The sequence below is a fragment of the Bufo bufo genome, chromosome 8 (assembly GCF_905171765.1).
Source record: "Bufo bufo chromosome 8, aBufBuf1.1, whole genome shotgun sequence".
In the NCBI taxonomy this organism is placed as follows: Eukaryota; Metazoa; Chordata; class Amphibia; order Anura; family Bufonidae; genus Bufo; species Bufo bufo.
This window is the reverse complement of record NC_053396.1, coordinates 177,567,741-177,581,840: the sequence shown is the minus strand read 5'-3', so window position 1 is coordinate 177,581,840 and position 14,100 is coordinate 177,567,741. Positions and strand designations below refer to the sequence as shown.

At 46.7% G+C, this 14,100-nt stretch overlaps 1 protein-coding gene across 1 annotated transcript; it reads right to left on the bottom strand.

Moving 5' to 3' along the window:
• Nucleotides 1–5,634: 5,634 nt before the first annotated feature.
• Nucleotides 5,635–14,026, bottom strand: LOC121009363 (THAP domain-containing protein 5-like). Its single transcript, XM_040442421.1, has 4 exons — nt 13,857–14,026; nt 10,896–11,088; nt 8,372–9,343; nt 5,635–7,578 (listed from the first exon to the last, which is right to left on the bottom strand). Exons 1-4 carry the CDS (start codon nt 13,919–13,921, stop codon nt 7,438–7,440), a joined length of 1,371 nt encoding a protein of 456 aa, XP_040298355.1. The 5' UTR covers nt 13,922–14,026; the 3' UTR covers nt 5,635–7,437.
• Between the last annotated feature and the right edge of the window lie 74 nt (nt 14,027–14,100).

Genomic DNA, 14,100 nt, shown 5'->3' with positions numbered 1-14,100 from the left:
TCCGCAGGTAGGACAGACAGCAGCAACCAGTAGTCACCAGTTAGTGATGGCAATCAATATGCACGCTTTGTAATAGAACTACAACGTCAGCTATATAAATACGGCGGCCACCGGACGTATTCTCTGGAATAAAGATACTGGATAGTCGCACATCCAAAGTTTCACAAGAAAAAAAAATCTAAGAAAAATGCAAAAAAAAAAACTGAACTTTTTTTTAACAAGAAGATGAACGACCCCAATGCAATTTGATTTACGCCTCTGAAATTAAAACAAAAAAAGCCACCTACCTATGCACCAGCACAGGGTCTTGTCCCCGCTGCTTGCAGCCCCCTGTGGACTGGAAATGTGAAGTACTGTCCATCATCACGTTCAAAGCTGCAGCTGTTCACTGGCCTCAGCAGTCACGCTTGGGGATATGTCACCTCTAAGGACAATGAATGGCGGCAGTGGTATACTTGTCAACAGATGGGACATCAGATCACGCTTCCCTCTGCACTGGAGCAGAGCTACGGCGAATAGGTAGGGGGTCTTTTTTCTTTATGCTAAGAACTTTTTAGAGTCATACGGAAAATTGCTTTGGGAGTCAGACAACTCCTTTAAAGATGCCTTATACTTTAGTTACTGTACACAATACCTGAAAACCCCTTTAATTTGAAAAATTTCCTTTAATGTGTTGTGGCAGGAGACTGGTTTGCACCTTCTCCCTAGAGCCATTCTCTATTCTATTCACATGGGAGCATTTTATTCACTTTTTCATTGAATGTCATCAAACTGATGATACAATGCAGTCCCTCACTATGTCAGGATATATGGGGGGGGGATTCTCCTTTTAATCGGGTCATCTACATTCTGAGTTTCCGCTTAAATTACCTGAACTTGGGATTGTATTCATGGGGAAAGAACGTAGGGTCTAATGTTAAGAACGGCATGTACATTCATGCATGTTGGCGTAGCTTACAGATGCATAGTGGCCGCTACGTGTGTCCATACCCTTCGTGCACGTGCCCATGTCTGTATTTTGGTTTGCCAACAACAGATCCCCTAAGTATGGATAGCGCTAGGACGTAGTGCATGTAGGTGCGCTTTTATTTGACGTTGTGCGACATCAGGTCACAGTGCAGTGCGGGCCGAGTGCGTGAGCAGGAGAGGTAAGTTCTGATCTGGGGTCTGATCTGAGGCTAGGGGGAATGATGAGGGTCTGATCTGAGATTGGATGAAGAATATTATTTTTCTTATTTTCCTCCTCTAAATCCTAGGTGCGTCTTATAGTCCGAAAAACACACTAATTGACATGCTGCAGAGTTGGAAATCTGCACGACAGGTCTTATACGCTGTGCATGGAAAAACTGCACATATCCCACTAATTGTGCAGGTGGCCTTACACAGCCACATGAGTGAGCTTTAGGTTACAGCAACACTTTTTGTAATGATAGTCAATGGTGCCGCACTGCAACACGCGACCGCGATAGTCGCACACAAATCCAACTTGGACGGGCTTTTTGCAACTGTCGCAGCGCCACACCATTGACTATCATTACAACAAAATGTCACGCAACTTTTCACCGTGTAGCCATAGCCTTACTGATGTGACACCACGGCCAGAGCCACCCAGTACAGATGCTGCCATGAACCAGTACGGTGAGATGGTAGCAGTCAGACGAGACTGGTGTCTGAGACATCTTCTATTGAATTCTGCTCTCCTAACTTACCCGCCTTTGTCTGTCATTTCCCGCAAGACGCTTCATACACTGTTTGACACAATAAAATGTAATTACTACATATTGGAAAAAAGCTAAAGCCCTGAGTGTAGGACATGGAGATGATAGGATGCATTTTCCAGATGTCAAGCATAGGTAACTCAGGACGTGAGGCGCTTACAAAAAAGCCATTCTACAGCAGAAGGGTTTCCAGCCGTAGACGGCACAAAGGAGGATTAGAGGAGAGGAGCGCTTTTACTCGCTTTCAATTAGCAATTAAGGAGGCTTTTAGGAAAATTTTAATTAATAACAGAACGTAATAGACTTCCATTCAGCTCATTTAGAAAAATGGAATTCATTTCTGAAAGTTATAATTACTGTATTTCATTTTACTTACCGTTAAAAGGTGAGTTGTTGTTTTAAAGAGAACCTGCCAAATTGGACAAAGGCAGGCGGCGCGGTCCTTACTCTGGGGGGGACTGACCACCGACACCGTTATGGAGTGGCTCCACCCACCAGACCCATCTAATCTGTGACTCCTGCCCTATAAGATACTGTAAATTCAGTGTGTCAGACCACACCCCCCCCCCCCCCCCAAAACAGCACCACTCACGTCCATAGGATGTGGCAGGTACTGCAATGCCTTGCCATTCACTTAATCGATAAGCTGCAATACCAGACACAACCTGCTGGGAAGGAACACTTTCCACCTGGATGATCTGCACGTCTAATATAAACTTAAAGCTGGTTATACGTGTTAGTTTAAAGGGGTTGTCCAGCCTTTACTATTCTATCTGTCATTAGGATAGGCCATCGCTAGCTGATCGGCAGGGTCAGACACACCGAACCTCAACCGATCAGATGTTGCGATGCAGCTCCATCGATGGAAGTCTGTTCCAGAACTACCCAGCTCTGTCAACCTTGTAGTTGAGGGCGCTCGTTACTACAGCGCTACTGCCACCGATATCAACTATCGGTTAGTGAGCGCCTACCCTGAGAACACTAGGTGAAGGCTAGACAACCCCTTTAATAGGCACTGGCCAACACCTAAATGTATATGTGTGGGGGGAAGGGGGGTGTCTCACAATTTTTCCCCAAAGCAGACGTCGGGGGATGCCAAGATAATCATTTCTGTACTCAAGGAGATAAGCCACTGCAGAGGAGCCCAACAGCGGCTTACCACCCTCTCCCCACTGAGACCACAAGTATGATCGAGTGTGCGTGTGTGTACGGTAGCTACATTCTTTTCATATCACTGCCCCATTCTGTTGAATCGTGACCCAAAAACAGACAAAATACCCAATTTCATGAGAACAAAAAATAATTTTATCATTTAATAAAGATGAAAGTTTCCAGAACGAGCTCAAGTAGTATTGCACAATAAATCAAAATTCAATTTCTGAACAAAAACTTAAATTAAGAAAAAAAAAAAGGTGCCCGGTTCTCACACCAGGAAGTCTTTTTTTCTTCATTTTTTTTCCTGTAGAGATAAAGTTTCAACCAACAACAATTTAAAGCGACATCCACAGTTTTTATTATTTAGCCTGGAAAGCTGAGCTACTATGTATTGGGTTAAATGTTCAGCCTTGTAGGAGGTGAAGAATAAAAGGTAAGCATCCTTTATAGTGGTTTCAAGCTTCTGAGCCAAATCTTGTAGCAAATTCAATCAGACTCAAACAAAAAAAATCCTTTTATATTTGCTTTTGCAGATCTTGGAGAGTAGCCAGTATTTTACGTTCCGTTATCATATGCACGCTACATGTGCGGAGACCGGATAATGCTTCAACCCCCGTCTGCACAAAGATTTGCAATTCAACTTTTTGGCCATTTCAAGGGGTTGGAAGGAGGTGGGGGGGGGGTGCACAAGAGAAAAGCAAAAGCTAGCAGGCATCACCTGTAAAGTGAATGGGCACCTGAGAACATCAGGTCCAAACCGCTGTGCTGAATCCTTTCAGAATACATTTTGATGGGGTTGGCACTCAGCTTTTGTGTTACCATGCTACAAATCCCCCTGCTTCCCTGCACATAGTTGAAAAAAAAATTAAAAATCTGGCAGCCTGCAGCCACCACTAGGGGGAGCTTCAAAAATTCAGTTTTTTTACATATCTCCTAGAACTAAACCCTTGTGCAGCAAGTTCCCCCTAGTGGCGGCTGCAGGCAGACAGTTTTACCATTTAACTCAATAGCTGTATGCAGGGAAGTAGCGGATTTTGGCTTCACTATAAAGAAGAGATGTTTAAAGGAGTGTCCACTTTTTAAAAGAGTCTACAGAAAGGCAAGTCTATAGAAGAGGTGTTCACTGAAGTACTAAAGGTAGTGCCTGCAGGTTAAGCGCGGGGGGATATTTGCAAAGTTTTGTGTTAGAATTAGGCTGCATTCATATGGTGTCAGAGTTAGGGCTCGTTCCGCAAAAAAAAAAAAAAAAAAAAAACGGAATGTACTCCGTATGCATTCCATTTAAAGATAGAACATGTCCTATTATTGCCCGTAAATCACGTTTCGTGGATCCATTCAAGTCAATGGGTCTGCAAAAAATAAATAAAAAAAGGGGGAACACATACGGAGTGTACTCCGTATGTCATCTGTTCCGTTTTTGTGGAACCATCTATTGAAAACTTTGTGCCCAGCCCAATTTTTTTTTTTTATATGTAATTATTGTATATGCCATACGGAAGGAAGGAACCGAAAACACTACTGAAAAAAAAAAAAAAAAAGGAAAAATCGGATCTCGGAAAAACTGCCCGCAAAACACTGAAAAAGACATACGGTCGTGTGAACGAGCAGTTATACCCATGACTTTATGCCACTGTATAGGCATGGAAAAAGTATGCCTATATATCTCTATCACATGAACGCGGTCCCCCCTGTTTGACTGAAGCAATGGCCACAAATGCTCGCTGCCATGCCCATCTAGAATCCTATCCCTATAGGATAGCCGGAAATAGCAGAGAGCTTATACTACCTCTAGAAGTTCCACAGAGCGGCAACGGGCGTGGATGACCATCGCTCTATTCTTGTGATCGTCGGGGAATAGGTGGGGATAAGTATTTTTTTATAACAGAGCAACCCCTTTAAGAATAAGCAAGCAACTGACCACAGCTGTCATGCAGTTTTTGGCCATATTGAGGCAGCCGCACACCATGTCCACACAGAAGGGATTTCAAATACATTAGCTGGCTGCGCGGTTTTTCCTGGGATGACGCAGTTTACACCACAAAACTGTGTGGCCATTACGGAGATTTTGCAGACCTCGTGTGGCTGCCGCAACAGGGGGGCTATACAATCAGACATTAAAACAACAGTAGTCTATAACCAACCCGTTCTCACCTGTATCTCCTATATAGTATCAGGGCCAACAACTCAAGGACTGAATGTCCTTTAAAGGGACTTGTCACCAGTGACCTCCCTATGCAGCTGTTTGCACAGACACATGGCTGTGGTTCACCTGATTAAAACGCTGTTTTTCTTTTGTTGATCCAAGACTTTCTTGCCGAGATAGGATACGTTTTCTTAATAAGCAAATTACGTCTTTGGTGAAAAAAAGAGCATCACAGTTGCTCTTGTTCCATACAGGCTCCACCCCTTTCTGTGGCCAACCCTCCCCTGGTCGCTTTTCCACTGCCTGGCGATGTCAAAGCAGCGAGGGGCTAGCCACAGAAAGGAGTGGAGCTTGGGTGCAACAAGAGCAATGGAGACACCCTCATCGCACTAAGGGCCTTAGGGCTCGTTCACACGACCGTGTGAAGCCCGTGCTGTGGACCGCAAATTACGGTTCGCAATGCACAGGCACTGTCCGTTGGGGAAGCCGCATCGGGATTGCAGACCCATTAACTTGAATGAGTCCACGATCTCTCCGTTCCGCAAAAAGATAGAACTTGCTCCATCTTTTTGCAGTGCGGAGGCACGGAAAGGAACCCCAGAAAGCACTCTGTAGTGTTTCCATTCCGTGCTTCTGTTCCGCATCTCCGGATCAGTCGTCTAGACTGGAATCACACAAGCCGTTTTTTTATGCATTTTTTAAGCCAAAGTTAGACTTCACCAAAAACCACGTGTAAACCCAGCCTCAGGGCTCATTCACACGAGCGTTTAAACGAGTCTGCATCCATTCCGAAATTTTGCGGACCCATTCATTTCAATGGGGGCTGCAAAAGATGCGGACAGCACACCGTGTGCTGTCCGCATCCGCTGTTCCGTAAAAGATATACAGCATGTCCCATTCTTGTCCGGGAACACAGACAGGCGGCATCTGTTTTACAGATCCGCAATTTGCGAACTGCAAAACACAGCGCGGTCGTGAGAATGCGCCTTAAGAGTTTTCTTCCAGTTTTAGGTGAATAAAGAAAGCAGAACGTTGCACATCTATACCATACATAGTTTACATTTCTCAAGATCCATGCTTACTGTCAGTGAATGGAAAACTTGGTTACAGCCAAAGGCTAAAAAAAAAAAGTGCCCCACAGCTCGATTCCCAGGCGCTCTTGTCGTGGGGTCACGCTTCGGTGGCAGATGACAGATTGTCCTGTTCGCATTCACGCACATCAAGCAGAGCAAAACTGAAAAAAAGTTATTACAAGGTAGTAAAACGTCTCATGACAATGATTAGGCCTAAATTACATAAAAACCCTTTAAAGGGTATAAGCACAGTCAAATAATTATCCTATAACAAGGTCAATTGGGCTCAAACGCCTAATTTTTGTGGTCCTGTCAGAATATATATTTCACCATTTTAACACCATGATGCTCTTAGGTACTGAACTAAGCGTCGCAGGCCTCGATAGTGTGGTTTCGGTCCTAATCCCCTGCACAGACAAAGATTTACAACACAACATTTGCACTGCATGAAGCCACCACTAGAGGGAGCTTATTGCATACTATTTATACACTCGGCTCAGGAGCTCCTTCAAGTGGGGGGGGGGGTGTGCTATAAAGCTAGATTAAGGATTTATCAGCCCAGAATTTTAAACGTACTTAAGGTTTTAACTCGAAACAAAATTTTAATTTTTTTACTAGAAACATAAGTTACGTTATGGTCGGCCGTTTCTCCAGCGTAGGTCTGGTCCTCCTGCCGCTGCTTGCTTACAAACTGCGGAGGCGATATGTCGGTGTATGGAACGTGACCACTGCAGTCTACCGCTGAGGACAGTAAAAGGCTGCAGCGGCCACAGGCCGCACACCGCCACCTCACTGGCACTGAAGCCAATGACAGTCCTCAGCAGTAGAGTGCCGAGGACAGCGATTTGCTGCAGAAGTCACCCGCCGTATCCCGGCATGTCACCGCAAGCAGCGGCAGGCGGACCGGATCAGCGCGGCAAAGAACGGAACTGGAGAAAGGGGAGTGTAGAATATAATTTGTCATTTTAAGACAATTAGAGGGCTTTTTAAGCATCAGACAACCCATTTAAAGGGAAAGCAACTTATTTTACAGCTCACACAGTCCAAGAACCCACAAACTGTAGCATCTAGCAGTTACATAAAGCAATGCACTGGAAGCTCCTTGTGTCATCAGTTTATGGGGGCTTGTCCGCCACAACCTACAGACAGAACTACAGCAATGAAACACTGCAAGACAAAACGAGCACAAAAACATAAAATAGCTACACAAATAGCGTTTTCACATGAAAAGCCACATCCAAAATCATTTCGTTCCGATATGATGGCAACGAAGGTCCTCCCACCGACCAACACACTGATTAGAGACCTAAGGAATTCATTACGGTGGAGGATAAAAGGGTACATCCGGTCACTGCTCGGTGATGCGTAGGCGCGTCCGGTTTTCACCCTGGAGGGGCAGAGCGTACAGCAAGGCTTGGTCCTCATCGTCACAGAGAATAGCAATGGTCTCAGCCCCTTCTGTCTGTACAGGGGCAGAGTTCAGACAGGCCTAAAAAAATAAAAATATACAAAATAAACCTCCATGGTTGGTATTAGGTGATACAGATGTTATACAGGATGGGACCCCCCTTCAGAAACCCTAGCAGCAACTGCTAAAAACTACTCATTCTGAAGGACTCCGACCACCCACGTACTACACGGTGCCGCCAACGAGACGTGTACCAGCAGCCTCCCCCATTGGCTTGGCATTGGATACACTGACGTAACAGAACATGGCCGCCCTGATGGGCCACCATAGTGTATTATGTAACGGAAGTGCATGTTCACATTGTGTGTGGACCATAAAAGCCTCACTCACACGTCAGTGTCCCACGTGTTTTCCACGGACAGCACACGTCACCATTCGTTTTAATGTGTGTATTCACACATCAGTGTTTTAGCACGTTCCGTGTTTTTAGAATGGATGAACGCTCCATTTTGTTCACGGATCCATCGCGCCCATTATAGTCTATTGGTCTGTGAAAGCCACCGAGGCTTATCCATGTTTCACGGATCATTAGGAAAAGAGGCTTTAAAATTAATTTTTCAGCTGTTCAGTGTCCGTGAAACACGGACAGGAAAAAGTTAACAAAGACCCAACACAGATCCATCACCGACCACCTTTTTCATGGATTTAAGCATGGACATATGAATGAGGCTTAAGGAATACAGTATTATATATAAAAAATAAAAACTATGCTGGCAAATAACACCCAAAAAGACACTCCTTCAGGGGCCCACAGTTATGGTCGCCATCTGCCACATCCTAACGCATACATCAAATAGGTTCACTGTAGACTTACCAGGTCCAAAAAGTTTAGTTTATCTTCTGAAATCAAGTTCTCCTGCTTCAGCTGGTCAACGACACCTTCCATGAGCTCCAGCTTGGTGCAGTGCTTCTGATGCCGCTGCTGAAGAGCCGTTACTTTCTTCTGCAGGTTCATAACCACAGAGACCAGTTCGGCAGTGGATGACGTTTCTGCAAGCCCATCTGGTCCCTTTGATGGTTCCACGCCAAGTACTTGCGACCCATGACCAGATGACACCTCCTTGCTGTGTTTTGACACTATAGGAACAGTGGAGACTATGGGGCTGGCTGCAGAGCATGACAATATGGTCTCTTGAGAAGGTATCAGTGGTGGTAGAGGACCAGAAGGCAGGACAGGAACAAGTGTGGCTGTCTGCATGGTTTCTAAGTAGGACATCACATCCTCTGTGGTCATTGTGGCTGGGGGTGGTGCGGGTAACCCAGCTTCAAAAAAGGGCTCGATGGAGATGTTTTCTGCTGCCAAGTTTCCAGGATTAGACTCTCCAGTCATCTGGATAATAGCAGGGACTTGAACAGACTGCAAGACTTGGCCATCGTAATAATTTTGCTGTAATGTTGTGGTTGCAATGTGTTCATCAGACAAGAAGCCAACTGGTCCAATCTGTTGTATCTGGTGTCCTCCAGTCACCTGGATGGGTAAAGCTACAGACTGGAAGCCTTGATTTGGCGCCAGAGCCAATGACAACCCATCAAAGGACTCAACAAAATGAACTAGTGGTACCAAATTCACTGCACCTATGACTCCAGTGGGGTCAGTGTTCTTCCCCAGAACCTCTGCTAAGGATATCGGACCAGTGGATGAATTTGGATCTACTGCAATCATCAAAGTGTCTGGAAGAACCTGGGTCTCGCCAATGACCAAAGGTGAAACAGTGGGGAGGCTGACTTCATCTCCTAAATTCAGCGTGGGATTTACTGTTCTGGACTTAGACACTTGTGTCTTGCTCTGAAATACAGAAGACAAGATAGAAAATCATCTCAGCAAGTTTCAGGCTTCATCGAAATAAAAGGTATTCACTTTATATTGGAAAGTTGTGCGTCTGCTAATAAACTCTGTAAATCATTTCCCCGATCACTGCATGCAGGCAAAGAATAGAAACTCCGACTACAGGGCTGAGCCTCTATGCTCTGGGAGCCTTCGACATGCGTGCTGGTATGGCTTATTAAAAGGGTGTTTCCAGGAAAAGAATAGAGCATTTCAAATTAAGTATAATTATAATATACATGCAATTAAAACTTTGCAATGCCCTTTATGTACATTACATTTTCCTCTCTGGTGGCGCCCCCTGCTGTTTCTACTTCTCCTGCATTCAGAGGTGGACTACCATGCTTGCATAGTGGTCTCAGAAGCGACTCAGGCCCCTTTTACGGATTCATTCCCAATTCTTAATTCATAGAAATATATAGCTGTATCTCTCTAGACAGCAGAGAAGGACATTGCTTATGGGCACTTTCACCCTAGCGGCAGGGGAGTCCAGCGGGTGAACAGCCTGTCTGATCCGTCCTGCCGCTAGTTCACGTGTGCCCCCAGACTGCCGCTCCGTCCCCATTGACTATAATGGGGGCAGAGTTCCGGCAGCAGTGCACCGCAAGAGGAAGCCGGACTAAAAGTACGACATGCAGTACTTTTAGTCCGGCTGCCTCTCGCCGTGCCCTGCCGTTGGAACGCTGTCCCCATTATAGTCAATGGGGACGGAGCGGCAGTGCGGGGGCACACGTGAACTAGCGGCAGGACGGATCAGACAGGCTGTTTACCCAACGGAACAGCCTGCCGGAGTCCCCTGCCGCTAGTGTGAAACTAGCCTTACATACATATGTCTCTCTGGGGCTATATCTGAGGGACTATTTTCTATCCAAGAGCTAACTGCAATGCAACTTGGAAGATGCCAGTGCTTGATGAGCTGGCTGACCTGTTACATGTGCACTTAGCAGCTGAAGACATCTGTGTTGGTCCCTCATTCATTGGTGCCCCATTGCTGAGAAAAATTATGTTTTAATATATGCAAATGAGCCTCTAGGAGCAACGGGGGTGTTGCCGTTACACCTAGAGGCCCAGCTCTTTCTGCAACTGGTGTGTCCTCTGCACTTTGATTGACAGGGCCAGGCAGTGAAAATGTCATCACGCCTGGGCCCGACTTCTCCTAAAGTCAATTAAAGTGCAGAGGGCGCAGCAGTTAGAGAGCTGAGCCTCTAGGTGTAATGGTAACGCCCCCGTTGCTCCTAGAGTCTCATTTGCATATATTAAAACTTGATATTTCCCAGCAATGCGGCCACATATGACCATGGGACCAACACAGATGTCTTCAGCTGCTAAGTGCACATGTAACAGGTCAGCCAGTGTCATAGGGACAAAACTGCTGACAGATGTCCTTTAGAATTTGTGGTGTAACCCCTTTAAACGTAGATACATGCCATGTGAGGGAGAAATCCTTAATTATAGAGGCAGACACAGCATTCACCGTAGACTATTTCTCAGAATACTTGTCTATTACACCTACCGAGGCCCCCAGGCTGGTGGAGAAAATGGTGGGTACGGCGTCGTGTCGGAGGTAGCGGACACCCCAACGTATTTGGAAACAAGACGGTTTGAAGTGCTTGCTGCAAAGATACAGATTCTTCGTGGGGAAGAAATTTTCCAGATTCATATTTGTCAGCCATTGCTTGAGACGCACCTTGTCATGTAAAGGAAACCTGGTGGAGCAGAGGAAACAGGAGCAATCAGATGCATGGAAGGTATGGAGCAGGACAAACGAGCTGTAGGACATGCCATGGACCTTAGTACCCAAACTTCTGCTGCTCCACTCCATGAGATGAGGGCTCCTGCGCACCAGATAGAATGGGGCGGCAGGGAGAACATGCATGGTGCCACCCCATTCTATCTGTAAGAAAGGGTGTCCTATGTGCCAAAAAGAATGGAGGAGCATGTACACTGCCGCTCTATTCATTCTCTACGGGAGCGCTGGTCTATTGGCAGCCGTCTTCTAAAGAATTAAAGGGGTTGTCCGGGTTTAGAGCCCAGACATACCCCCCATTTTCACCCAGGCAGCCCCCCAGACTTGAGCATTGGAGCAGTTCATGCTCTGATGCTTTAGCGCAGGGCAAAGGCATTTTTTTTTTTTTTTAAGAGTGCCGGTGACGTCACCGGGCCCCATGGAGAGGCCAGTATGTCACCGGCACTGATGGGCGGGCTTTAGCGCTGCCCTAGCCAGTAAAATGGCCAGGGCAGCACTAAAGCACGCCCATTAGAGCCGGTGATGTCACCAAACACACTGCCGGGCGGAAGCTTCCGCCCGGCAGTGTTTTATTGTAAACAAAAGAGCCCGTGCCCTGCGCGATCTAGCACAGGGCAAGGGAGTGCATCGGAGCACGAGATGCTCCGATGCCAACATGAGAGGGGGCTGCCTGGGTGAAAATGGAGGCATGTCTGGGTTCAGCTCTGCACCCGGACAACCCCTTTAATGGAGCAGCGGCACACAGGCTGGACCTGCCACTCCATACATTCTGGTTCAGTGGAGATTAGAGATGAGTGGCGCGAGGTTCGGATGCTATATGCGAAGTCGCTTCGTTCAAAACTTCAGATTAATACTATACGGAGAATCGTCACCTTACATAATTAGAATGTATGGGCTCCGATGAGTTATTTGCGAAGCGGCACGGGACTTTGTTGAACAACTTCGGTAGTTGATTTTTAAAGTGGAAAAACACTTTAAAACCTGGAACCGAACTCGGCTTCGGTCACGAGATACCAGTTGTTATGATGCTTGGACCCCCAGGGATCAGCTGTAAAATGAGGTGGAAGTGGGCAGAAAGGATTTCAATCCCTTGCAGCGCCACCACAGGGAGAATGAGGAATTACACAGACCTTATTGTAAGGGTTTGTCTGTGCAGTGCCAGGTGCTCCAGACACCACTGATCATAAGGGCTCATTCACACATCCCTGATGACATCAGTGAGAAAAACAACATGGTGAGGGGTTCATCCATGTGTCCTCCACGGACACCGCTCAGCTGAAAATTAAAGGGCTTTTCTGAGATTTTAATACTGATGACCTGTCCTCATGATAGGTCATCAGTATCTGATTGGTAGGAGTCGGACACCCGGGACCCCCGCCGGTCAGCTGTTCGAGAAGGCACCAGCTCTCGCTGCTTTCCCTAGGCCAGTTCATCGGTCACATGACCTCGGAGTAGCTCAACCCCACTGAAGTGAATGGGGCTGAGCACGGCCACTATACGGCGCAGCGCTTGGTGAGCAGAGAAGGCCGCGGCGCTCACAGTCCTGAGCATCGGAAAACCTTTTTTAATTTCAAGAGCATGGACAAGAATAGGGCACGTTCTGTGGAGTAATTCACAGATCAATGGGTACGCGTGTTGTCCGTGATTCACTGATGCGTGAATAAGGCCTAAGGGCTCATACACACGAATGTATTTTGTTTCCGTGTCCATTCCTTCGGCAGCCCGTATGCGGAACTATTCCCTTCAATGGGGCCACAAATGACTGTGTGCATTCCATTTCTAGCCTGCAAAAAAATATATAACGTCCTATTATTGTCCGAATTACGGACAAGGATAGGACTGTTCTATCATCCGTATTTTTTGCGGACCGCAAAATACATACGGTCACATGCAGGCGCTGGCCGTGTGCTTAACGCGTCAAGCATGCGGACCCATTCACTTGTTCTTGTTGAATGGGTCTGGATCCATTGCGGCAGCCGCACAGATGGTGTCCGTGCATTGGGGACCGCAAATTGCAGTCCCCAATGTATGGAACGGCCGTGTGCAAGAGGCCTAAGGCCGAGGCTACATGCCATTAAATGGAACGGGGTCGACTCGCAAGTTGCCACAACCACAAAAAAATAAAATAAAATTATAACCTAAATAAATACACAACACGGCTGAATTTTTCGCTATTCTGGGGTCGTAGTAACTTGCAAGGACCGATCCCATTCAGCTAAATGTCCGCAGAACCACAGAGAAATCATGCGACGGTGCCGAGGTCAAAAATCGCCTAAAAATCAGCCGTAAATCTAACCATTAACCCCTTCAGTGCAGACCCCAAGTTGAAAATCTGCAGCACAGGGTCTGACACTGATCATATGCGATAGGCGGCCTAAAACACGCCATGCAGCCAGACCTTCGCGGACCGGGGACTGACACGCACCGTAGTGATACGCCCTCCGGGGATTTACAGCGACGAGACGGTTTGACCGGCAAGGAAACGAAAATCAGTGTAAATAAATAAATAAAAAAAATGTAATAATAATTTTGATATAGATATAAAGAGATAGAGATCATCAACTGACAAAGTTGAATAAGAAGTCAGTGACCAGCACACTGCACACTGCCTCCATGGGCCCCGGGTCAGTAACCACAAGCTGCACCCTGCTGGACGTGAACTTACAGCAAGCGGTCACTTACCTCCACCTACCCAGCCAGTCCCCCTTCCCCCACACACACACTCACTTATAATAACTTTCCAGGCCCGACTCCGCTCGTCTACACTCCGGGACCACGCAGCTCTTCGGCATCGTTCTCGAATCTCTGTTGCTCTAAAAATGACGTTTTCCGTTGTCCGATGACGTCACCCAGACACGCTAACCTTGTGCGGCGCCTGCGACGGACCTTCTGGCGGCCATTTTGGATCAGGGAAACCCCGTTCGGCTCTTACCATTTGTAGCCAGGAGTGGTCGTGACGTCACTTTGACGC